The 27,604-nt window shown below is 38.2% G+C and overlaps 1 protein-coding gene across 3 annotated transcripts in view; it reads left to right on the forward strand.

The window, feature by feature from the left end:
- The window catches only part of CACNA1H (calcium voltage-gated channel subunit alpha1 H), a 394,566-nt gene that overhangs the window by 264,528 nt on the left and 102,434 nt on the right, over positions 1–27,604 (forward strand). For all 3 annotated transcript variants that reach the window (XM_031945752.1, XM_031945753.1, XM_031945754.1), the window contains exons 6-8: positions 6,682–6,841; positions 20,800–21,115; positions 26,566–26,658. In XM_031945752.1, the coding sequence (XP_031801612.1) occupies positions 6,682–6,841; positions 20,800–21,115; positions 26,566–26,658 (569 nt within the window). The remainder of the gene's footprint in view (positions 1–6,681; positions 6,842–20,799; positions 21,116–26,565; positions 26,659–27,604) is intronic.

Here is a 27,604-nt window from a genome sequence, read left to right on the forward strand (position 1 = left end):
TTTCTAGTTATCTTTATTTCCCTGAGGTATTGTATAAAATGATCTCTCAATGCTTTCAATATCTTGTCACATCCAGAACACAGTTCTTCAGTGTGTACTTGGTCTGATCTAGTTTGCTATTCCTGATTTCATTTTCTTAAGTGCCAATTCAATCTCATATAGCAAGTACACGGGTATCATGGGATTAAGACTTCAAATCTGGTGGTTCTACTATCACTGGTGATAAAAATAGATTTTTGTTTTTAGAAATAGTCAATTTTGTTCCATTTTTTATTTGTTTTATCTATGAATGATCTCAGTATGATGTGGCCCAGCTGGATCTTGTGCCAAGCATTTTTGAAGACTTGCTATTGCTTCTACTTCTTTTACTGTTTTATGAAGTGTTGATGCTTGTAAGTTTCTGCCATCCTACTTTGTAAGAATACATAAATGAATCTGTATTATAAATCAATGTTGCCTGGGCTTCCATATACTGTTCACTGATAAGGTGCTAAACTATTAGTTGACTAAGATGGTTTGGGGGCTTTTTTGGACTCCTCCTTGTGAGAACTTTTTCATTATCAGTTTATCTATTACAAGAAATTGTGATACTGAAAGTCTAAGTCTTAGTCTTTTCCCATTTCTTGTCTTTCAATATCATTAGCCCATAAATTAGATTAACATTGTTGTAATTGTTAGCAGTATTCATTTTTTCTTTCTTTTAATTTAATGTTGACTGTTTGTCCTCATATTTATCATTTCTTCTAACCTAATATTGTTTTGAAAGTTTGCTCTGAGTGATCAATGACCTGCTTGGATAACTAATTCTGATATGATTTCGACCAGTCATTTTTTGTCTAAGAGACAGTTTCATTTTTTGTGGAGTTTTTATTGTTGGCCATGCTTGATATCTTCTAACTTACTTCTAGAAAAAAGTATTCATGATATTTAAAAGTGAGGCTTCTGAATTCTCAACAATCCTTTGGCTTCTTTTGTTTCTCAAACCTAAGATATCTTTCCCAACATATTTTTTTAGTTTTCCCCTGTGCTACTTATACGTTGAAGTCACAGTGTCAAAGCATGTGTTGATTAGGTTTGGAAGATCAGGTTCTTTCTGAGATTTCTCAGTCTTTTCATCTTCTACAACAGATGTTGGCACAGAAACTGTAATTGTCTTTTTTCAATCTCATGCATTATTTTGCTTTTACATTACAAACATTTATAGATTATTCCCCTTCCATGAAAGATCTCTTCCAATAAAGTAAAATTAAAACTATAGTTTAATACTAATCAAAATAATAATATATTCAACCAAAACTGCATGCATTATTTCTATAATCCCCCTACCTCTCTAACTTTTAAAATTAGTAACAATCTGTCTTCTCTTCTTTTTACCTCTAAACAATTAGAAAAAAAAGAAAAACAAATATCTTCTAACAAATATGCATAGTCAAGCAAAACAAATTCTCTAAATGGGGATATACAAACATAGATCTGTAATTACCTTTGTGGGTTTGTTTGATTGATTGATTTTGCTTATGCTCATTGTGAGTACTCCAGGATGAGATGATTCAGTATGCTTTGGAATGAAGTTTCTTCCTATTTCTAGATAATAAAATCAGTTCTGTCAGAAGCTCACTTCTCCAAGACATTACAAGATATCCTTCTGTTTAACTGACTTCTCTATTGCTTTCTCATTTTCTTTATTTTCAAGGATGTCATAGGATCATAGATTTCAAATTTTAATAGACTTTCATCTTACCCAAATCCCCTAATTTTACATAAGAAGAAATTGAGACCCAGGATTGTTAAGAGATTATTAGATTCACTTAATAGAATAGAATTAATAACCCGGGGTTATATAGGTGATAAGTGTCAAAGCTGGATCTCAAACTCAAGTTTTACCTGATAAAGTTGAAACTCATTTTGCCCTTACATTTCAACATAAAAAATGTGATTTTAGACTTTTAAACAAGCTAGTTTATTACCATGAACCAAAAGGTATCAGTGAGAGGAATAAGAAGAAGATCATTGAACAGAAATAGCAATTCTTATCTAATATCTAATTTAAAGTAGTTGGATGGAATAGTGGATAGAATGCTGGTTTTAGAATCAAGAAGGTCTGACCCCCCAGTCTGAGTTCCAATCCTCTTCAAAAATGTACCAGCCACATGACCTAAATCAGTCCACTTCTCTTGGCCCCAGTTTCCTTATCCGTAAAATGGGGTTAATAATAACACAACAACAAGGTTGTGAGGAGCAAATAACATACACATGCGTGTATTTATATATATATGTGTGTGAATATGCTAATATATGTATATATAAAGCATTTTGCAAACCTTAAAGCTTTATGCAAATATCCTCTAATATAATTATTATTTATGTAATCTTTGAATATAGACCTAGAGTTTCTCAAAGTCTTGATTTCTCTTTAATTCTTCACACAATAAGATGTAATGTTGTTTAATCACTCAGATTATTCCTTATGTGGTTTTTGTTTTATCCCTAAGTATGTTGATCCAATAGTCTTTGGGAAGTAAATTAACAATTTAGAATATTTATAGTTAAGTTTGGATTCATGGACATTTTAAAAATTGTGTGATTAGTAAGATCTCTTGAATCTTTTTTCTACCATGCACAACTGTCATTGCAAAAAAGGTAGAGGTTTTCATAAAAGACAAAATAGATCATTTCAATTACATAAAATTAAATTGTTTTTCAAGTCAAAATCAATGTATCTAAGATGAAAAAGAAAAATGTCATTTGCGAGGAAAGCTTTGTATCAAATATCTGATAGAGTCCTGATATCCTTATTATAGAGAGAATTGACACCAATATTTAAAAGACCAATACCCTTTCCATAATAGATGCATGGTCAAAGGACATAGACAATTCTCAATTCTCAATCAATTCTCAAATGAAGAAATATAGTGTCAGTAACTATCTGGAAAATTATCCAAATCACAAAAAATAGGAAAATACTCAGTCAAACAACTTTGAAATTTTAGCTCATAGTCATCAAAAGTGTGAGGATGATGCAAGATAGAAAGAGCCAATTTTGAAGTAGTTATGGGAAGATAGGTATAAGAGTACACTGCTTATTGAGCTGTGCCTCTGAAAGGCATTTTTGATTGTTGTGGAAAAGTCATTAATCTGTTCATTTCCTTTGACTCAGTAATGCTTTTTCTAAGTATACATGCTCGAGGAGATCAAATTAGTAACGCTTTTGTTGATCACAAACAGCTCAAAACAAAGTGGGTGTCTTTTGGTGAAATTAAAAAAAAACTGTGGTATGGTAATAAAATCAAATATTTTATAAGAAATTTCAAAATTAGAAATTCAGAGATGCATAGGATGACTTTCATTAAATTATAAGCTCTTTGAAGGCAGGGACTGTCTTTTTATCCTTTTATATCCTCAATGCTTATCACGGTGGTTTGCAGTATGTGCTTAATCAATGTTAACTAATTGATTATTGATCAGTTGTATAAACTGATACAAAATAAATTGAGCAGAAATGAGAGCATTCTACATAATTGCAGTAATGTAAATGAAATGAATAGTGAATAGAACTTAAACTCTGAATTTCTCAGCAGAAAAATGGGGACTATGGGAGCAGAAAACTACATTAATGGGGACAATATATCAGTTTATTTTACTTAACTCTTTTGCTCTGTTACAAGGGAGGGTTCAGCACTGCATTGGTATCTATAAAAATAATGATTTTTACCAAATAAATAGACTGAATGTGGTGGCACACGTCTGTTTTCCCTGATGCTGGAAGAGCCTGAGACTAATGGATCCCTTGAGTTTGAGCGTTCATAACTGCAGTCAGGATAAGATTAGTCAGGCATCTGTACTGAGTCCAGGGCAATTGAGATAAGCCTCCAAATGATTGGACAGCCACCAGGCTGCCCAAGGAGATGCACACTGAAGAAAGGAGAAAGGAGCAGGTAATGGCTTCATAATGATTCTTGTTAGAATGGAGAGAGACAGACAAAGACAGAGAGGGGAGGAAGGTAAAGAAAGAGGTAGGGAAGAAATGAAGAAGGAAGGAGGGAGTGAAACAAAGAAGGAGGGAGAAAAAAAGGGAGGAAAAGTTTTATGCACTTCTGAAGTCTATTGTACTAAAGAGCCTTTGACTTTTGACTCTTTAGGAACATATTGTGGGCTCCAAACTAGAATAATGATCTAGAACCAAAGAATTTGCAGTCTGGGAGGGACCTTATGACCATATCTGTCTTTCCTATTTGATACAAGAGGCTCAAAAAGCATATCATTGTGTCCAAGGTTGTACATGATAAAAATTGTTTTACAATTACTCTGGAAGCATATGCAGGATGGATTGAAAGGCAACTAGAAGAGAATTCTGAGGGATTGGGTGAAAGCTGACCATCCATAACCAGGGTTGTGATAATGGCAACAGCAGAGAAGAGGGCTGATTGAGATTTTTTAAAAAGCAAGAACAAATAGAATGAACAGGGCTGTTTATTTTATGGAAGTGGTCAAAGTAAGACAGAAGGAAATATCAAAGATGACTGAGATTTGGGGCCCAGGTGACATAAAGATGAACTTATTGTGTCAACAATAACAGCATTAGATTAGAGATACTGAATTTTTATTGACCTTTCCCTCCTCCCCCATTCCTACACTCCCTGAAGTTCCCAGTGGTCCTGGGCTCCCTGGTATCTATGTCAGTTGTCTCTCCTGCTAAGAGTGGCAATAAAGGCCCAGATTTCTATAAGTTATCACATCTTGTCATTTCTAGATCCTCAGGGAGTCTCCCATACTTCCTCTTATTTCTAGTCAGTCACCACCTTAGCTCAACTTCAACTCTCAGCTGGACTATTGTAGTAGCCTCCATACCCAGAATGCTTTTCCTTCTTACCTCCCCACTTTCTGAAACCTCTGATTTCTTTTCAAATTCAATTCAAGCACCATTTTCTCCATTAAGAATTTTTTGATGTCTTGTATATTTATTTATGTCTCTCCTACTAGAGTATAATCTCCTTGAGGGGAAGAAATTGTTTTGCTTTTGTCTTTGTATCCTCTCCACTTAGCTCAAGGCCCATCATAGAATAGATATTTAAATGCTTCTTGGTTGATTGATGGACTGATATTCTGAGAAGCAGTTTAGTATTGTCAAAAGAACATTGGTCTTTCACGAGATTTGGGTTTGGAGATTAAGGCTCGTTAACTATATGACCTGGACAAAGCTACTTAACATTTATAAGCCTTAGTTTCTTAAACTGTAAAATATAGATAGTAATTCCCATGGGGTATATATATATATCCCTAATTTGAGCTTTGTTTACTTTCATCCACTATAAAAGTATAGCCTGTTTCCTGCCTTGGGTTCTAGAAATACCCTTCAAGAATCACACTAGACATACTGGTGATTAGGCTGTGCCCATGCATATGGCACCAAGGGCAAGGAAAAGGAAGAGTGATTTTTCAATTTGCATTTTGTGATAGGCTTATTACTGAGTTATCCCTAGACTACAACCCCAGAGGGAAAAAGCTATACATCATTTGAGTCAGGTCACTTCATTTCTCTGGGATTTATTTTCCTCACCTGTAAAACTGGTTAATAATCATGCTTGGTCCACCTACCTTACACATAAACATGGGACCCTGAAATCACTAAGCTTGTGAGTCATTGTTGATTTCTACTGGGCTTTATAAAACAATTCATGGAATTTAGAAAATCCCAAGGAAAGTCCATAGGAAAAAAATGAATATTTTTCTCGGGACATTTATGTTTATTCTTTTTATCGACTCCAAGCAATAGTCCTAAGAGTGAGAAAAGATGGATGATTTTTCCCAATTGAGAGATGAACAAATTGAGCCTTAGAATGATGAATGATTAAAGTCATACAGCCAGTAGATAACAGAGATGATCAGTCCAACAGACAAACTCAGTCAATATTTACTAGAGCACCTATTCTGTAGCATCATACTGGGGCAAGGTGCAAAAATAGCAATTGATAGTTTCTCTTCTCAAGGACTCTATAATCCAAGGTAGAAAATTGGTCAGGGTTGAGAGTACTTTATAGGACATCTACTCAAGTAAGAATGAAATCATGCCATCATTGAAGTATAGTCAAAGGAAAAGCTTCCATGAGATAATAATAAGGAAGAAATGCGTTCCAGACACAAGGAAAAGCCTGCAGAAAAACAGGATGAAATTGGGGAGCAACTGATAGTGTTTATCCAGGACAGATAAGACAGACTGGAAAGAAGAGTAATCTTCAATCATTTATGATTGGTAGGTTGGAGATATGTTAGGGATAGCATTGAAGACTAGATGGGAGAGAAATAACAATCACTGATGGTTTATTGTTTTGCTCATGGCTCCAATAATCAAAGTTGTGATTGGTCCCAAAGCCTACATCCCAAGGGTCCAATTAACCAAGAGCACAAGCAGAGAAAAATGGCATTTTCTCATGCCATCATATCCAGAGGTTAATATGGACAAACATGGTCCTAGGATTGTAGTTTAAGAGTTGGAGGGGACCTTTACTGACCATCTAGTTCAATTCCTTAATTTAAAGATAAGGAATTGAGATCAGGGCCATGTAGCTAATGAGTGGGAGAGCTGGGATCCAAAGCTAGCTCCCTGGCCCTCACCCCTTCCACCACGTATACCGCCCTCCCTCCCATCCTGAAGTAACATGTGCTCTGCCCTCTCCTACACAGGCATGCGGATCCTGGTGACATTGCTGCTGGACACACTGCCCATGCTGGGCAACGTCCTGCTCCTCTGTTTCTTTGTTTTCTTCATCTTTGGCATTGTGGGGGTGCAGCTCTGGGCTGGACTTCTAAGGAACAGATGCTTCCTGGACAACAACTTTGTCAGGTGAGTGCCAGGCAGCTGGATGTCAGATCCCATGCTTAGGGCTAGAGCGCAGAGTGGTGCACACACGCTACAGAGACAGCTTCTGTTGTAATGGGCTTCCAGGAGCCTCTCCAGACCATTCATCTCCATCGAAATCTCACCTGAACCTCACAATAGCCCTGTGAGGTAATTATACAGACACTTTTATCATTCCCATTTTTCAGATGCAAGAATTGAAGCTCATAGAGAAGAAATAATGTGGTATAAATATATCATGTGGCATTTTAAAGTTGACACAGTATTTTACACATATTATATCACATGAACTTCTTAACAATCCTGCAAGGTTGGTATTATTGTCTCTATTTTCCAGATGAGGAAACTGAGGTACATAGAAGACATATTATTAGGAAGTGTTAGAGGTGGAATTTTATTTTTTTACTTACTTTTTAAAAAGCTTTTTGTTGTCAAAACATATACATAGTTTTCAACATTTACTCTTGCAAAACCTTGTATTTCAATTTTTTCTCCCTCCCTTCATCCTCCCCCCTCCCCTAGATGGCAAGTAATCCAATATATGTTAAATGTGCAATATATATATATATATATATATATATATATATATATATAAGAATTGCAATATATATATATATATATATTTCCACAATTATCATGCTGCACAAGAAAAATCAAATCAAAAAGGAAAATATGAGAAAGAAAACAAAATGCAAACAAACAACAACAAAAACAGTGAAAATACTATGTTGTGATCCATGCTCAGTCCCCCAGGCTTCTCTCTGGGTGCAGATGACTCTCTCCATCACAAGACCATTGCAACTGGCCTGAATCAAGAGGTGGAATTTTAAATCAGGTATTCTGGACTCCACTCTAGTATTAAATAATTGGAAAGAATACAGCTTGAAGTCACAGAATCATACATGTCTAGAAAGGGAAGGAGCTCATTTTGCATTTAAGACCCAGGCAAGTTAAAGGACAGAATCAAGGTCACACAAGTGGTAATCACCAAAGGTGGACTGTGAACCCAGACCTCAGAGCCCATATTCATTTTGGGGTTTCCTTGGCAAAGATACCGGAGTGCGAGGTCGTTTGCTATTTCCTTCTCTGGCTCATTTTACAGATGAGGAAACTGAGACAAACAGGATAAAATGACTTACCCAGGATCATCCAGCTAGTAAGTGTCCGAGGCCAGATTTTAACTCAGGTCTATCGGCTAGCTTCCCAATAACTATGTGATCTGGGGCAAATTATTTAACAGTACTGGGCTTTGGTTTTCTCTGCTATAAAATGGGGAGATAGCAGTAATGTCATTTCCAGTGCTAATAACCAGCAAACTTGCCCAAAGTGGACAAGAATAATAAGAAGAGGAAGAATCAGGACCAAGGTAGAACCCAGAGCTCTTTCCCATATGTCCTGAAAAGGCCTGGGGACAGAACCCCACTAGAGAGGCCAAGGAGGAATGCTATGGCCATTGGCTCAAGTGCCTACCAATCTGAGCAGGGAGCCAGCCTACTGATTCAGAAATTTTGTGGCTATGCTACCCTAAACAGTTTGAGACTCAGTTTCTTATCTATAAAATGGGGATAATAATCACATCCTTTATAGGAATGTTATGAAAATCAAATTAGGTAATAAATAGAAATGTTCTACAAACTTCAATGGTCTATGGCCATGCCAGTGATTATGAGAGACCATGTAGAGATCTAGGACTCCAAAAGTCCTAGTTACTTACTCCCAGATGTGTGGCCTGATCTAGTCACTTAAATTTTCTTAGTCTCAGTTTTTTCATCTATAAAATAGGGTGATAATAGTATCAACTTCCCTGGGTTTCTGTGAAGCTCAAATGAGATAATATAGGGAAAAGCACTCTACAAATCTTAAAGTACAAAATAAATATCAGCTGTTATCATATGCTAGCTAGGCTTTTATGATTGGGCCATGTTAGCAGGCCCTGGAGTCAGGAAGGGCTTGGGAAGAAGCTTGTGACAGTGTTTGTTTTGCCTCTTGGTTACCTGGAGGGACCGTCTGGTTGCTAAAGCTAAAAATGTCCTGATGGGGACCTTGGGCTGCCCTCTCTGGCAGTTACCAACTAGTCATGTCCCTAAGGGACACAGAGAATAGGAGCAGTCATGACCCCTTCTGAGAATCCAGGTTGGCAGAGCCCTTTGGGGAAAAGTTGCCCTCTTTAGAAAGGCAACATGGTGGGAAAAATGATAATCATGGAACCAGGAGAGACCCAGAATAAGACTGCAGCTCTGGCATTTACAGCTTAGTTTTCTCATCTGTAAAATGGGGGTTTTTAAGAGTACTTACCACCTACCCAATAGGATCATTGGAAGCAGAGATCTTTATGCCCTTGTAGAATTATAACATATGTAAGCTGTTAGGATTCCAAACAAGTTCCTGATCTGTCCCTCTACATTCAAGGTAACTTAAGACCATCTCACGAGGGAGATTTCTTCAATGTATACTTAGAGTCATTTCCCTAAAGGCCAAATTAATATCATAGATATCTTAGCATATCCTTCATATTCATTGCCTTGATTAAATCTCTGCTTGGAGCTTTATTGTTGTTCAGTCATATCCAACACTCTGTGAAACCATTTGGGTCTTTCTTGGCTAAGATACTGTAATCCTCCTGCTGCTCATTTTACAAATGAGGAAACTGAGACAAACATGGCTGAGTGACTTGCCCAGGGTCACACAGCTAGTATATGTCTGAGGTCAGATTTGAACTCAGAAAGACAAGTTTTACTGATTCCAGGGCCAGCACTCTATCCACTGTGGTAGAATCAATCAATCAGCATTTATTAAGCACCTACTGTTTGTCTGGCCCTGTACTAGAGGAAGAAAAACAAAAATTACAAGGTCCCCACCTTCAAGAAGTTTATATTTTGTTAAATATTTATTTTTCTGTGAGCCTTGACCCATGTCAGTTATTATATACCTCAGTCCCTAACATCTTTGAGGTACTCCAAGATCTGGCATGCTACCGAACAGAAGGCCCTTCATACATAAAGGCTTAGAAACTTAGTGTAGGCAAGGGAACTGGAAAGGCAGAGAAAGATGTTACCTAAACAGACTTCATATTTTCAGGCATGTTCTTCTGTGAAAAACAATCTTTGTGTTCACATGCTTGTGATCTTTTAGGAAAATGTGACTGAAATTAAATTCTCTTTTTCCTCTTAATGGTCCAAGGATCTCTCACTGCTATTATTAAAGAAAGGCTGCGTACAAGTTATCTCTCTTTAAAAAAAAAAAACTGACTTTCTTTACTTGCCTGTGTTAAACACAGGTGAAAACATACTTCCTGGATGATCCTGAGGAGTGATTCTGTCCCTATCTCTCCGGCGATCATTTCCTTCTGGGGGACTTCTTCACAAACCTTCACATCCTAGCTCCAACCCCATTTCACACAAGGCAATAAGCCATAAAGGAAAGAGAGAGAGATAGACCTAGAGTCAGGAAGATTTGGATTCAGGTCTAGCCTTTACTGGCTAGTTGTGTGATCCTGGACATGTCACTTAATCTCCCTATCCCTCAGTGTTCTCATCTGTCCAATGAGGTGGTTGCCCAATTAAAAACCAAATTTGAAATTCTTAAAATAAAGGGAGAAATTAATATAATTGAAAGTAAGAAATTTATTGAACTAATAAACAAAACTAAGAGTTGGTTTTATGAAGAAAATAAAGCTTTAGTTAATTTGATTAGAAAAAGGAAAGAAGAAAACCAAATTATCAGTATCAGAAACCAAATTATCAGTATCCACCAATGAAAAGGAAATTAAAGCAATAATTAGGAGTTATTTTGCCTGACTGTATGCCAATAAATCTGACAATCTAAGTGAAATGGATGAATACTTTAAAAATATAGATTGTCCAGATTAAGAAAGGAGGGAATAAATTACTTAAATAATCCTATTTTAGAAAAAAAAATTGAACACTCAATTAATGAATTAATCTCCAGGACCAGATGGATTTACAAGTGAATACTACCAAACATTTCAAGAATAATTAATTCCAATACTGTACAAAATATTTGGAAAAATAAAGGAAAAAGGAGTTGTACCAAATTTCTTTTATGACATATATATGGTGCTGATACCTAAATCAGGAGGGACCAAAACAGAAAAAGCAAATTGTAGGCCAATTTCCCTAATGGGTATTAATGCAAAATCTTAAATAAAATATTAGCAAGGAGATTACAGTAATTTATCACCAAGATAATACACTATGACCAAGTAAGATTTATACCAGGAATGCAGGGATGGTTGCATATCAGTAAAACTATTAATATAATTTACTGTATCAAAAACCAAACTAACAAATCATAGGATTATATCAAATGAAGTGGTGGGCCATCCCTCTAACTTTAACTCTGTTATGAATCTTCCTGGATCTATAACAGCTTTCCCTAATTTCCACACTTAAGCACACTTCTCCCAAAATCCTTTGAACAACACAGTCTAATTCTTGATTCTGTACTGACTTAACACACGTACAGGTCTTATCTCCCATATTCAATTGCTCCTTGAAGGTATGTATCCTCTCTTCCCCACAGTACTCCGCAGAGGGTGCTGCACTTCTTTCATGCTTAATATTATCATTATTTCATCCTTCTCTTCTTAGATGGAACTCAGCTAGAAACAGTACCTAGAAAAGATGCTCTCCTTCAGTGATTCTTTTGTGTTTACTGTTCAGCAAAAGGAACAAATTATCTACTATTTGTAATCAAGTGAAAGTACTGGGAATTATTATTGTTGTTATTTATAATTATCATAGCTCCTTATATAATATTTTAGAGTTTACAAAGCATTTTAAATCTATTATTTTATTTGGCCTCATCCACAAGCCACTGAGGTAACTAAGGCAATATTCCCCTCCCATTTTGCTGATAAATGGAAGAAAGGAAGGAAGGAAGAAAGGAAGGAAGGAAGGAAGGAAGGAAGGAAGGAAGGAAGGAAGGAAGGAAGGAAGGAAAGAAGGAAGGAAGGAAGGAAGGAAGGAAGAAAGAAAGGAAGGAAGGAAGGAAAGAAGGAAAGAAAAATAGATAAAGCATTTATTAAGTACTTATTATATGCTAAGCTTTGGCAATACAAATAGAAAAACAAGATAATCCTAACTGTGAAGGCCCCCCTATATATATATGTAAGCTGGTCAGTTCTAAATCAGATAGAAAGGTCCTTCCTTAGGTTCATCTAGCAGGAATCCCAAGAATCAAGTTCTTCCTCTTCCTCCTCTTCTTCCCTATGGCCCAAAAGCTCAAGAAAACCAATTGGCACAGTATTTTGAATCTGTTCCATGAAAACCAAGTTGGAGAGGAAAAGGAGGGCAAGATGGAAAAGAAACAACAGCAGACATCTTTAGCCATGCACAGGGAAGAATCATGTACCAGGAGCCCAGACACATGGATTCTAGTCTTCAGTTTGCTGCTACTTTGCTGAATGGCCTTGGAAAAATCATTTCCCCTCTCAGGGCCTCAGTTTGCCAATCTTTAGATGCTGGGATTGAACTTGGCCTCTTCCAGTTCTTAAATTTTGTCATTCTTTTGCCAGCTTGCCAACAAGCACTTTTCCCCTCCAAGACGGGTAATCCAAGTTCTCCCCAAAGCTTGTCACACAGAATTGCTCTCAGACAGTTGGAAGCCCAGGAAAACCCCCAAATAAGTTGTCTCCTTGTACACATTTGCTTTCACAGAAGGAGAAGTTTAAGGGGAAATATAGCCCAGACACTGTGGGATTTAATTTTCACATAAGTCCCTTTTTTTTAAGTGGTGTTTGGTAAAACTTGTCTCTGATCGTCCTTGATATGTTTGCATTTCTTTTCTTAAAGTGTGAACGTTGTGCTTGGCCCATAATTAAAGAAAATAATAACAAGAGGATTGGAAGTTTTTCTGTTCAGCTGAAATGCCAGAGCCCTGAATTCTGAGTGGGCTGTAATCTTGGCAGAGATGAGTATATAGCATTTGGAGAGCCTGTCACTTATTTGGGCACTTTCTCCCAGAGGGATGATTCTCCCTGTTCCCACAGGCTGGGTCCCACAAGGAATACAGGGTAAAGAGAAGCCAGCAGTTCATAGGATTGGAAAAGTTGGATAGGGAGGGAATAAAAGGAATAAAACTTGGACTTTCTGCATCTTTCTGAGCCCACAGACCAGACTGGTTGCTCCCAGGACATAGTTTCCCAAGGTCATCAATGTCAGGAGTAGTTTTGCTTTGTTTTTCCTTTTTTTGGAGTTTGGGGGCTGAGAAGAACAAATGTGGAAGAAAGACAGAATGGAGAAGTTGAGGCAAATATAGTTGTACAGTACTGCAGTATTTAGAAAACATTTTCCCATCTTTTTTCAAACTAATCCTCACAATAAGCTTGGGAAGAAGAGAAGGAGAGAACAGAACAAAGAGTATTCTTTCCATATGCTAGTGGAAGTAAGGTGAGGTGAGCACGATTGGGCCAGTTAGAGACATGGCTGAAACCTGAACCTAGATTTTAATTTCAAATATGTTTAGAGTACTTTCCTCCAGTTCCACACTGCCTTGCATTTCCAGTAGACTCTTTCCATGGCCTTTTCTTGAACACTTCCTTTTCTCCAATTAGTTCTTAAGTCAAGGTTGTGGTTCAAAATCTTCCCTCTAGAAGATGATAAACCAACAATGTACAAGAAGAAGGATATTTTCTTCTCCATTTAACTAATAACGATCTGCTTTCTCTATAGCATGAATGTTAGGCAAGTCACCAACCGAGGGTCTAGTTTACCTGATTGTCAATTGAAGCCAAGAAAGAGAATAGAGAGAGAGATAAATAGGCAGACAGACAGATAGACAGATATTATGTGTACTTGTCTCTTTTATGAGAACAGAAGCTCCTTTTGAGTAGAGATTGTTTCATTATTTGGACCCAGCATAAGGGTATTAGGTATTTAATAGATACTTGTGGATTGCTTAAGTCAATCAATAAACTTGTATTGAGTGTTAGCTACAAACAAAGAGGAAAAACAGTTTCTTCCTTCAAGAAGCTTATATTCTAATGGCAGAGCCACCATGTAAATATTTACTTATAGAGGGGATGGAAGATAGACTTAGAAGGGATGGCTCTGTCAACTGGGGGAGTCAGAAAGAAAGTCTACCTCCTGCAGAAGGTAGCATCTGAGTTGACTTAAAGGAAGTTAGCACTTCTGTGTAGAAAATAACACAAAATAATGTGAATAAGGTGAGAGCATTAATTATTCACAGACAGGGAAAGGCATCCTATAGAAGGTAACTTGTAAGCTAAGAGGAAGGATTCTGAGAAGTCATTGTTATGACATATTGCGTTCCAAATTTGGATGATAGATTGTTCAACGACCTGATGGGGATGGAGACAAAATGCTGAGTTCATTGGTCCAGTTCGATTAGAATGTAGAGTTCATGAAATGTAATGATGTGAAGCTTGAAAGTCAGGTTGGATCCAGATTGTGGTTTAGAAATCTCTATTTTATCCTAAGGGTGATAGGGAGCCATAGAAGGTTCTTGAGTAGAAGTAATAATCAGGCCTGAGCTATAGCAATATTATTGTAATAGTCACATCAAGTGGATTAAAAAAGGGGAGAGATTGGAGATCAGGAAGCCTGTTGGGAGAGTAGTGTGGTTCAGGCAAGGGAGTAGAGGGAAGAGGAAAAGAACTGAGACGTGTTATCTTTAAGAATCTTTAAGAATTGGCAGTCAATTAAATGTGAGAGGTGACAGAGAAAGAGTGAAAGATGATTCCCAAGTTTATAAACTTAGATGACAGGGAAGATGGATGTACTTATCAGAAATAGGTAGGTTTGGAGGGGGAAGGAAAAGATAGTTCTATTTTGGACATTTTTAATTTGAAATACCAATAGAATTGGAGATATCCACCAATCAACTGAGAATGCCCTGTCCTGGTGTGTAGAAGAGGAATCAGAATTCAATAGAAAGTTCTTGAAGGAAAGCATTGTTTTGGCTTTTTATTTCCAGCACCCAATACAGTGACTGATACATAGCAGATGCTTAATGAATGTTTGTTGACTGATTTTCTTATGCAAGATGCAAGAATCATCTGCTTAGAGATAATTAAGCCTATGGAAACTACTGAAATTACCAAGGGAGAATGTACAGAGTTAGCACAGAAGATATTAAGAGCTCTAAAGGGGACTTATACCAAGAAGCATATTGCATGTATCACACTGATACATAGTAGGTGACTAATGAATGCTTGTTAATTGATTGCTTGATATACAGATTTAAGCGTCATCTGCTTAAAGATAGTTGAACCAATGGGAACAAAAGAAATCATCCAGGAGGAGAGAAGAGGAGAGGAGAGGGGAAGAAGAAAAAGATGGGGGAAAAAATGGGAAAAGAGGGAAGAAGAAAGGAAAAGAAGGGAGAAAGGGGGAAGGGAGAGGAGAGAATTCATATAAAGATCTTCAAATGACATCCATACTAAGGGAGCATGATTTGGATGATGAGCCTTGAAAGGAGATTTAAAATGGATTGTTAGAATGGTAGGGGAAAAAAATAACTGGTCATGAACATAAAAAGCAAGGTCCAGAGCAGGACGGAGGAACCTGTGATGAATTAGCAGTGGTTGATTCATAGGGCACATCAGTATTATGTTATCATCTTTCCCAAGCTCACTGGTAAACCTTATCTCAAGTTTTAACTCTGATGGTGATAGCTTTTGCTCTCTTTGCTATACCAAAACCATCCAGATGATAACAGTTCACAAGGCTGGGGTTTTGTGCATTTTCCAGATGATGACACTGGTATAACTGACTTATCCAAGATCACTTTTAAAAAATCAGTGTCAGACCTGAAAGTAGCTCAAGTTTCCTGACTCTCTCAATCTAAAATTCTTCCTATTAAATTTTGGTTCCTTGAAAAGTAAGTTTCTGCTCTCTCAGTGTCAAGCCTGGAACAAAAACCTCTCTTTGCCAATTCCTCACACCCCACCCCCCCAATCCTTAAGGCATTAAACCTTCAAACCTTTGCACAGGGTTTAGGTACTCTCTAGCCTGTTTGCCATTTGACTGCCCCTACCCCCTCCGCCCTGCACATGCCATAGGAGAGAAGCAATTTCTATACATCCCTCGCTAGCTATCAAAATCCCATGTTTTTTATTCAAAAGGTCACCACTGTGCAAAACGAAAATGTGTTATTTAAATGCAGATTCGCCCACCCTCCACCCCTCCCTTCTTTCTAGTCAGATCAAAAGAGGTTTTCTATGAAGCTGGAGTCCCCTTTCTAAATCATTTCACTGGGATCCCAGCTGTGCTACTGACTCATTCTGTGCCCCTTGCCCTCTCTGGACCTCAGTTTTCTATCCATTAAATGAGGGGTTTGGATGAGATGACCTCTTAGGAATGGCCATTCCAGAGTTAACATTTTAGGGTTATATATAACTTGAAATGCTTTAGCCAATGTTCAGATAATCCTCACATATAGTTAAGATGTCCTTTCCATTAGTGACCTTCCACTGTATTCTCTGGAATGCCTGTTCCATAGGAAACAAATTTGCTTTCATCTTAAACCATTTCCTTTCTTACTCCCTCCATCTTTTTGCAATCACTGTGACCTGGCTTCCTCATGATAGCACAGCTTCCTTGGCCAATCTTTCCAGCATTGGCTATCCTTTCAATTATTCCACTACTACCCTGCCCCCAACTCACTGGTCATGGTTGGGGAAGTTGGAATATTTTCTGTTCCCCATTGCTACTGCTAAGCTCTTCCTCTATCAACATCACTCAGTAACCTCTCTTTATTGGAGGTTGACTCAATCTATATTTTATCACTCCATCAAAATTCTGATGGCTGTCATCTGCAGACCTCCATAATATTCTCTATGCTTCTTCATGAGTTCAGTGCCTGGTTGTATTTTTCTCCTCCTCAACTTCTGCCCTCATGGACATTACTGAAAACAACTAAATAACAAAAAAGAGAGCCATCAAACTTCATTTTATGGTGATGTGTTTAAGAAATCAAAGAGATACTTTTATAAAGTGCTTTAGAATCTATAAAGTACTACAGGTATAAAGTACTGATATAATGTTACCAATTTATTATGATTATTATGATACATTTTTTAATATGTTATGCTTTACCATATTATTCCCTATTTGATTCTGTTGAATATTAATTATTGATCATAATAAATTTCACATTCTGTATATTAAAACAGATTTTTAAAAGATTACTAAATTAATACTCAAACAGATCATCAATAATAATATAAACTGAAAAAGTTAAACATTTGCTAATGCCAACATTAATCAAAGGACTTCTGAAATCTTCTCTCTTGAAGAAGTGTCATAGGACTTTACAAAGACCAAGGACTAGGAAGAATTATAAAGACAAAAATATTGTATTGTACAATATTGTAACATTGTATAATGTTACAATTCCTTCATTAATAGATGAGGAACCAAGCCCAGAGCAGCTGAGTAACTTGATTCAAGTAGATAGTATATATAAATAATATTATATATAGGTGATAAATGATAGAGCTAGGATTCAAATTCAGTCTCTGTGCCTCTAAATTTAGTAGCATCTACTAAATGTAGTTGGTTAAAGACTTGGAAGAAAACTCTTTAGTATCATATCACTCGTTTCCATCTCAAGCAATCCAGGGCTACTAAGTATAAGACCCTCAGGAGGGTCACCATGAGGATGCCTGCAGAAGAATGCCTATTGGTGGGAAGAGCTAGAATCTCTTGTTGTTGTTTATCATTCATTCTCGAAGATGACCAACGACATCACAAGACATCCAAATGATGTCTTGACTTGGATTTAAGTGAAGCAGAGATGTGCAAAATTGTCATCCTCCAGAGACTGTCCTCCATAGTCATCAAACTGCACCAAGTGCATCAAACTTAACCAAGGCAAGTTAAGATGACTGGCAATAACCTGGGATGCTGTTGGTGACCTTGGCCTTTCTAAATTAAGATCTTTCCTAGCTCTCAGTTTAGTTGAGGCATTGCCCATTCAGTGGCTAAGGGCTAGGTAAGAATTGAGTCAAAAAACCCAAAAACTTATCATCACAAAGATATCAGTCCAGAAGGGGAAGACCCTCAAACTTGCCAGAACCTCTGACCTAGTATGAAAATAAGGGAAAGAGAGTGTCCATCAAGACCTCTTAATGATAGAGCCACATATCTAAGGAGGTCTTGGGTTCCTGAGGGGTTTTCCCTATGTGGACCTCTGCTCCATTTTGTGATGTATGTCACAAGAAAACTCTTGGGCATCAGGCTGTGAAATGCCAACATCATGGGCACAGAGAAGACCAGAGGATTTGTGAGTGATGGCCGGGTGGCACAAAACCATTGACAGTTCCATCCTTGGTAATACTTTCCAACTCCTGTCCTACCATGGGTCTTTGGATCCTGGTACTAAAAGCAAGGACTTTCTCCAGATGAAACATAATTCTGTTAGGCAGACTACAAGAGATAGCAAGGTATAAAACAGACTTAGGTCCAGGAAAAACACCAATACCAAGTCATTTGACAAAAGAAGGGAAAGGAGTTAGGTTCAGATCTCTAGGATTTTTTAGAGATGTCAGATCAGGATCTCAGGATCAGGAGCACAGAACCCAGGGAGGAAGCCACAGACCATGAGCCCTGAGTCAGGCAATGCAGGGGGAGATCCTGGCCCAGCTTCATAGACTAAAACAGGTTAAGCCAGGAAAATTTTCCTTAAAAGGAGATCTTATGTGTCCCACTATCCCTAGGGCTGCTTCCTCCAATCCGGTCCTGGCTCCCAGTGTGACTGTCCATGGCATGTCCACTCATGGGTTTACTCTCCTCATCCCAGCAGTGATCACAGCTGCTCTCTAGTGACTAAGGGCTCCAAATTTAAACTCACATCCCCACCTTGTGTCTATGTTAAAGTGTATAGATAGTGTTTGGGGGGAGGGCTACATCTGAAGCAGTTCTACATGCTTTGTCAAGTGGTTGTGAATATAATGGCTGGTAACAAAATGGATGGCCAGCCCCATCTCTGCTCAACTCTTCCACCTCCTGGGAAAGAATATAGGTCACCTGAATGATGTGAGGGAGGCTGGTGGGCTGCCACTTGGAGGCCGTAACCTAGTAATGTGTTCTCCTCATCTGGCCCTGGAAGATGTTTAATGTGGTGTGTGTGTGTGTGTGTGTGTGTGTGTATTTTAAACAAGCGTAGTCACTTGGTAATTCCAGGATATAGAGACAATGCTGAAACATAAGCCTTAATCTGATTTTGTGGCATAAAGAGATTTTGGATGCAAATTAATGGAGTGTCTCTACAAAGAGGCTCTTCCAAGTGAATGAGGATCTAAGTGGGGAGAGGTCCTAAGAACCTGATGCACCTTTCCCTCTTGCTCTCCTGAGACTTCTCTCTTCCCTAAAGGGACAGAATTCTGCCTTCTGAAGTCCGTGGACTTTTCCTAAGAATGGACTTCTAAGGTTCCCTTCTAGGTTGAGGGTGTTTTTGCCTTTCTTTGTAACCCCAGCATTTTGTCTAACATATGGAACATAGTAAGTGATTAATAAATGCATTAGTGATTAATATATAACCTAAGGCAGCAGACAGGGGCCAGGGGCAGGGCCACCATAGATACTTGTGCCAGCCCAGGCCCTGACTCCAAGGTTGGACTACAGTGAGCAAATATGGAGGTCCATCATCCAGAAGGCTCATAGAATTCAGCCTGTCTGCCCCAGACCTGTCCCCAGCTCCTGAACCTGGCTCCATAACACCAACGAGATACAACTCTAATCCCTTGTCTCAGAGCTTGACCCAATTAGTCATTCCTCATGTTTTGCCTGGACCATGAACCTGACAATTCCCCAATATAGGAAAATCTGTCCCAGCTTCTCCAAACCTTGCCTGAAGAATAAATTAGTATTTTCTGGAACTACTATTAGTTTATGTTACTTATTTCCCAATCCAGATTCTTTTCTAGTTGTAGTTTTCAGTATGGCAGAGTTGGAAGGGGGAAGAAAATGAGTCATTCCGACTGGCCAATGACTCTAACTTCTCCTCCACAGGAGTTAGCAAGTAGAGACATAAGAGGGGAAGAGCAGGGAAGAATAAGACACACTGAAAGCATAACATTATGGTTAACACTGTGAGGCAGATAAAAGGGACTCATGGTCATCATTGTCATCATTTTCCTCCTCCTTATCTCTGCCTCTTCAAATCTCTATCCAAGGACCACTTCTGTCTTAAGTCTTTCCTGATACATTCAGCAGTTAGCATCTTCTTCTCCACCCTTCCCAATTACCGTGGGTCTTTCTGGTATGTATTTATCTCTACCTACATTTATGTGTTATTGTCTCCACAAGTAGAATGTAAGTCCTTTGAGGGAAGAGATCTGTCTATGAAACCACAGCATCTAGTACAAAGTAGGTTCTTGGTAAATGCTTATTGGTTGGTATATCATTATCATAATAATCACTTTAATCATAGCACTGGTTCACATTTAAAGTTTGCACATTGCTCCATGTTCTTGCTGGCTCAATGAACTTGAGCAAATCATTTCCCTCTTATGCCTTTTATGAGCCTCAGTTTTCTTATCTGGCAAAATGATGATAGTCATATTACTTTACAGAGCTATGAAAGGCTCAAATGAGAATATATACATAAATGCAAATAGATGTCTATGTACACAGTATAATTTAATACATATAATATAGTATATGCACATATAAAATATTTTGCATAAAATATATGTCTGCACATAGTATAATTTAATACATGTAATGTAGTATATACATATATAAAACATTTTGTAAACTTAAATGACTTATATGTCATTATTATCAATAATGAGTAATCATCTTATTAGCCCCACATGCCATCACAACTTTAACCATGGGATTATTATGGGTTCTCTAAGTCTGAGTTACCATTATCATTATCATTATCATTGTTGTTATTGAAGTCATTGTATATCTCATAACAATTCTACCAACCTTGTTTTCTCTCTGACCCAGGAATAACAACCTGACCTTTCTGAACCCCTATTACCAGACAGAAGAAGGTGAGGAGAACCCATTCATTTGTTCTTCACACCGTGACAATGGCATGCAGAAGTGTTCCCACATCCCCATCCGCCGGGAGCTACGGGTAGAGTGTACACTAGGCCTAGAGGCTTATGGCCGCTCCTTGGAGAGTCTTGATGGTGGTGGAAGAAACTCCTGCATCAACTGGAATCAGTACTACAACGTGTGCAGGACAGGTGACCTCAACCCGCACAACGGAGCCATCAACTTTGACAATATTGGCTATGCCTGGATCGCTATCTTCCAGGTGTGACTCTCCAGCCCCCTTCCATTTGGAATCATTGGGAAGATCAATAACTTGAAAAAACACCTTGTAGTGATTTGAGAAAAATTATAAGGACAAGACTAAGAGGATAAGGGGTCCTCAGGATGAGGAAGGATATCAGCAGTAGAGGTGGGAATGGAAAAATACATCTGAGATTGTGTGTTAGAAAATACAGGAATCATAGGATTTGCAGCTGGAAGAGCTTAAAGATCATTTAGCTGAACCTTCTCATTTTATACCTAAAGAAACTAAGGCAGAATAGATGCCATGATTTGTCCCATATCATACAACTTATAAGTAGCAGAATTAAAATTGGAATCCAGGTTTTTTTATTTCAAATTCTGCTTTCTCCTATATCTTTGTATCTCTGGATTTCCAACTACATCTAGTCTAGGGAAAGACTAGTATTATAGATTTCGTGCTATAAGAGATCTTAAGGGATTGTCTAATTCAAAGCCCTCATGGTGTTTAATTCAATCTTGCACTCCCTCCATTGCTGGTATATACTGGTCAGACCAGTCTATCTCTTGTCAAAACCACTGTATATATATATATGTGTTGCATGTATGGGCAGCATCTGAAATAGTGCAAAAGTAGAAAATAGGTAAAGGTAATTAAATAAGGCCAGACCTGAGACTTGAATTCAGACCTCCAGACCCCTAGCACAGTGAGCCTTCCACTGTGCAATGCTGCTTTAAAATCATAGAAGGTGAACATGGAAAGAAAATATCATGTCAAAATATGTAGATTAGAACCAGATAGTAAAAGACTATAAATGACAAACTAAAGAATTTAGTCTTTCTATAAAAGATTGTTCAAAATCTGGATGCTGAAATAAGGAAGGGCCCTTAAAGTTTAAGACAGGAAGTTTTCTGAAAAAAGAAAAGACTGTTTTCTTCTTTTGTCACTCAGTCAACAAACATTTTATTAAGTGCTTACTATGTTCCAGGCACTGTGCTAATCACTAGGGATTCAATGAAAAGCAAAAAAAAACATTGGTCCCTGTCTTCAAAAAGCTCAATTTTAATGAAAACAACATACAAATTGTGACATTATTAGAAAGAAAGAACTACCCAAATGTTAGGAGGGTTGGAGAGGCAGATGTAAGAGGAAAGGCATCCTGCAGAAGGCAGGATTTGATCTAAGCCTTGAAGGAACTTAGAAAAACTGAGTCTGAGGTGAAGAGGAATAAAGAAAGCATCCACAGCATGGATTCTGGATACTGTGTGTAACAAACAGGTGACCAATGTGTACCTAGAATACAGAGTACATTGAGGGAAATCTAATAAGTGCAAGAAGACTTTCATTTGTAAAAGTTTCATTCTCTGGATATTCCCATTATCAATGAGATCACAAGTCCTAATATCATTGTTGTTGTCTTGATTATGTTTGATATCATTATCACAACTGCCACAGTTCGAAGTCTAAACTCCTCAGCCTGGTGTTCAAGGGCCCCCACAATCTGATGCCAGTCCACCATCCCAGTCTTCTCTCCCTCTAGTACCTTCTACCAAGAGACCCATCTACCTTCCACAGTACATGCCCCACAATGTCACACTTCCACCCAGGCCTTTCTTCACACAGATCCTTTTGGCTGAAGGACCCTTTCTCTAAAACATTATTTCCCCATCCTTCAAGGCCAAAATTAGACCTCCTATGTGAAGCCTTTCCCATCCTTTTCCCCATCCCTAGGCAGCATGAATTGATCTTTCTCTCTCTCTCTCTCTCTCTCTCTCTTTCTCTCTCTCTCTCTCTCTCTCTCTTTCTCTCTCTCTCTCTTTCTTCAGACTTCAATATCATCATGTTTTCACTTCTCAAAGAAGTTATCACATGATCCTGATACTCTAATTGTTTGGGATTACTATACAATTTCCCTGTTACATAGAGAGATCTCTTTTTGGGACAAGGATGGTCTCTTATTCTTCTGTCTTTCCCCAAGAGCAGCTTAATCATAGAGTCCTATCAAGATATAATGAAAAAGAAGAAGGAAGGAAGGAAGGTAGGAAGGAAAGAAGGAATGAAGGAAGGAGGGACGGAGGGAGGGAGGGAGGGAGGGAGGAAAGAATGAGGGGAGGAAAAGAGACAAAAGTGGAGAGGAGGGAAGGAAAAGGAGGAGGGGAGAGGACAGAGAAAAAGAGAGATAGAAACAGACAGAGGCAGAGAAAGAGAAAGGGAGAGAGAGAAAGAAAGAGAAAGAATGACATTATTAGAGGATGGGGGCAATATGGGAGAGGAGATGATCAAGGGCACAAGTACAAGAGCTAATCTTGGCAAGGAGAAAGACCTCATCATCATCCTCAAAGACTGGAGAAAAGGAGAGGAAAGATGAAGACACTCGAGAGGTATTGAGCTACGGAGCCAGAAAGATGAGATAATTCATCTTTAAAATTAGGTGTTGGGCTAAATGCTCTCTAAGGACTTGATTCTGGCAATGAATTGAGTACAGGATGTGTGCTGATGCATCTTCCTTTGCAAATATTCAGGTTTTCTGGGCAACAGTGTCAAAAGAGGCTCAAAATTAGAGCAGATATTAGTGACTACTGGTGACCTCTAAGTCCTGGAAAGATGTAGGCACATTGATAAACCTCCATAATCTGGCTCCAAATTATTATTTCACACCCAGTGTGGAATATTGCCTGAACCAATCCTATTGTTTCAACTGACATTTTTTTGGGGGGGAGAGTTCATATGGCTTCAGAAACAGCTAAGTAAGCTGCCAAGAGTTCAAAGTAAATGAGATTTTAGAACTAGAAGGGAATCCTGGGAATAATCTTATTCAATTCTACTTTTTAACAGAGAAGGAAACTGAGGCACCAAAGAAAAGAACTTAGATTTAACTGGACTTAGTCCAGGTCACATAGCTCAATAATGACAGTCACAGTTGGAACCCAAATTTTCTAAGTCCAAATCCATCATTCCTTTCCCAGTATATCATGCTGCCTCCTATGCTGAGCCATTTAACAAAGTATGGCTGACAGGGAAGGAGTGAGTCACCAAGCCCTTTGAATGTGGCATTGAATATAGCATATTTCTTGGGCAGCAGACAAGGACATGTCCCCATTGCCAGGTCCGTCTTATCCCATAGCAAATGGTGCATTCTCATTAACTTATGTGGACAGATGCAGAAAGAAGCCAAGAAATTAATTGGGAGGTTTGGGGAGGAGCGTCTGCCTTTTATTACATATGAATTCTGAGGCCATTTGGCACAGCAGTACTGTGGAAGTTATAACATGAGAGACAAAGGGCTTATCCTCCAAACCATCCCTGAATTGATATGCGATTATGAGTTTCCCCAAAACCATAGAGCAGCTGCCTGCATGAACCAAAAACAACAATATCATGCTGGGGCCTGGAGAGGAGGAAAGAAAGGGACCATGACGTTGTGAGTAGCAGAAAGGTGCTCTCTTCCTGGTGGCTGAGTTGGACATAGGCTAGGGGGACTCTATCCATGACAATCTACATGGTTGCCTGTGGACTTGATTTGTGCTTGGGAAGCTTTCTTGAGAACCTTATAAAACCAAACAAGCTTCAGTTTCCTAGCTGCTGCTCAGGGAGTTTTGGGAGAACTCACATATTGTAACTTTATCCAAGGAGTCCCTATAAATGAACTCAGAATGAGAAAAGCCCAAATTCATATCCCATCTCAAATATTTAATAGCAAGGTGACCCCAGAAAACTTAACATCTCAGTTTCCACTTCTGTGAAAGGAGAAGGATTGAAATCAATAGTGTTGAAAGTCCCTTCCAGTTGCTAATCTCCGATTCTATGATCAATATTGAAATTTACAGAAATTTTGAGGCAGTGTGGTATGGTGGGAGGAACATTGGCTTAGGAGCTGCCTACAAACATTGGACAAGTCTCTTGACCTCTCCAGACCTGCTCACCTATAATGAAACATTGGAATAAAATGCTTCTAATCTAAAATTCTTTGTCTTTATTAAGAAATGTCACTTGGGCATCTGCCCATGGAATTTCTAAAGAATAGAAGCATCCTAAGATGCTGAAACAGAGAAAGACAGGACATCTATTCTTGTCAAGAATAATGATATTATTAATAATAACATTAACAACTGCAATAACAATTTCATCCTTAGCCAAAGCAATTTACCCTTTCTGTTTTAAATAACTTATCTGTGATGAGGGAAATTTAGATTTTCTTGAGAATAATTTTTGAGAAAGAGTTTGTGGAGGAAGGCTGAGTGTGGGCGTTTTGGCTCATTTTCTCAAAAGTGTGTCTTGTCTAGCTGTGAGCACTGGGCAGTCACATAGCCTCCAATTCTGGTAGCCCAGATGGGATCAGGGTAGAATGAAACGGAATCTGATTGAAACTAAAAAAGGACTTCCTAAAAATCTAAGTGGTTAAAAAAAGCAGTTTCCATATCTATTGTGCTTTACAATAATACATTCTTAATAGCCCTTTGAAGCAAATGATACAATTATAATTATTCCTGTTGTACAATTAGGAAAACTGAGGCTCAGAAAGAAGTGACTCACTTAAGTTACTTATAGTCAGAGCTGAGATTTGAACCAAGATTTCTGGAATCCAAATCTTTCAACTTTCCACACTGATTCTTTACAAATAGAAGAGGCTACCTTAAGGGGGTGTAGCATTAGAGCAGTTCAAGCAGGGGTTGAGTGACCAAAGGTACTAGAGAGGGTCCAATTATAGGATCTCTGAGATTTTTTCTCTGAGAAATTCTGTGATCTCCTGATCCCAAAAAAGCCTCATGGGTAAATTTATGCAACAGGATTGGTTGAGGCTACATTTTCTACTAACTGTATGTGTCCCCATATCCAGGGAAGAGTCTGAACAGTAACTCAGGTAATATCAAGGCAGGAGCCAGGATCTCCTCCCCCTACTTTTCCTTCCCCCAGGTTGCTCCCTACCTCAGGCTTATTAAAGGAATAAAGCATTAATCAGAATCTAGAAAAATCTTTTTCAGATTGCAAGGATGAACTAAAGCCAACAACGTGAATTTGAAAAGAATCGATGTGAATTTCTGCCCTTGAGTCCAAAAAAATCAGTTAAAGGATTGGGAAGAGACGATTTAACATTGGTTTGTGTAAAAAAAGACTCCTGAAGGTGAAGAGGGAAGTAGCACTAGATGAAAAGTTTGGTATAAGTGTGATATTGTATATTGTGTAGTTCCCCAGGCCCCATTCCCACCACTTCTGAAGTAGTTCAGAACCCAGTATATCTTAGAGACAGTTATAATTAGATGTACCACTATTCTTTGGGGCTGTATCAAACTACATTGTAAGGTCAAACAAGAAAAAGAAAATCCTAATTTAAAGACTCTGTGGAGACATATGAGAGTTGTAGGGAAAGGGGGCTGGATGGGAGAAGGACCAAAGGTCAGACAATCTATATTCTCTCAGACAGCTTTGCTTTCTTAGTAATTCTTATTTCTCTCTCTCTCTCTCTCTCTTAGGTTATAACCTTGGAAGGCTGGGTTGACATCATGTATTATGTCATGGATGCACATTCTTTTTATAATTTTATATATTTTATATTACTAATAATCGTAAGTATGAGTTGTGGTTATGTCCTCTGATATCAAACATGCTATTTTAACATCCCAGCCCAGTGGCAAGTTCAGGCATTAAAACCATGAGTCCCATTGGGCCAAGACTTGGAATTGTTCCAAAAACCCACAAGAAGCAACAGGAACCTGGCTCCCAATAGGGGCCAAGGCGTTACTTGGTAAGGTAGAGGTAGAAAAACTCTATCCAGTGCCAGATAAATCCAACCCTTCCACGGTGATATTGCTATGACCACTTCAGCCTGAAAAATGACAAAACCACCCCCTTACTTGTTCTCTTAAGTATATCATGATTTTCTCACACAAAAATAGAACCTCTGCAGTCCTAAGGATAAAGAGAAGTTAAAGAGCTATAAGCAGCAGTTAACATTTCAAATAGTGGCCATAGCAAGTGATAACACTGAAGTAAACAACAGGGTATTGAGTAGTGAGGAAGTGAGTCCCTAGTGTCTCAGATCACTCTGAATATTCCTATATCTTTCTCTACTTAAGTATACCTTTTGCTCTTTTGCCATTATCCTGTCCCCCATATCTGTTCCTCATCTACTTCCTTATTCTTCAAGATGGAATGGAAGGGGGGGATTATGATGTCAGTTTCATTTGGGGAATAATCGTTCATATCCTAGTTCTTAATTTTAAAATCAAATGAAATCCTATGTATATATATCTTTCTTCTTGAAAACAAAATATGAATTTGGTAGCCTTTTTAAATTTTCACTCTTCTCTTAATTGATTTTCTCTTAGTGAGTTAGTAATCTTCATTTTTCAAAAGGGTTACTTGGTTGTGCCTTAGGAAGCTGTTAATCCCCTCTTTCAGGAAGTCTTCCCCAACTTTTCTAGCCCATTATTTATCTTCTTTTCTAAATTCCCATAATACTTAGAGATCTTAGAACAAAGAATGTTTGAGCTAGAAGGGACTCTGGAGGTC

Source organism: Sarcophilus harrisii, chromosome 1, assembly GCF_902635505.1.
Source record: "Sarcophilus harrisii chromosome 1, mSarHar1.11, whole genome shotgun sequence".
Classification (NCBI taxonomy): Eukaryota; Metazoa; Chordata; class Mammalia; order Dasyuromorphia; family Dasyuridae; genus Sarcophilus; species Sarcophilus harrisii.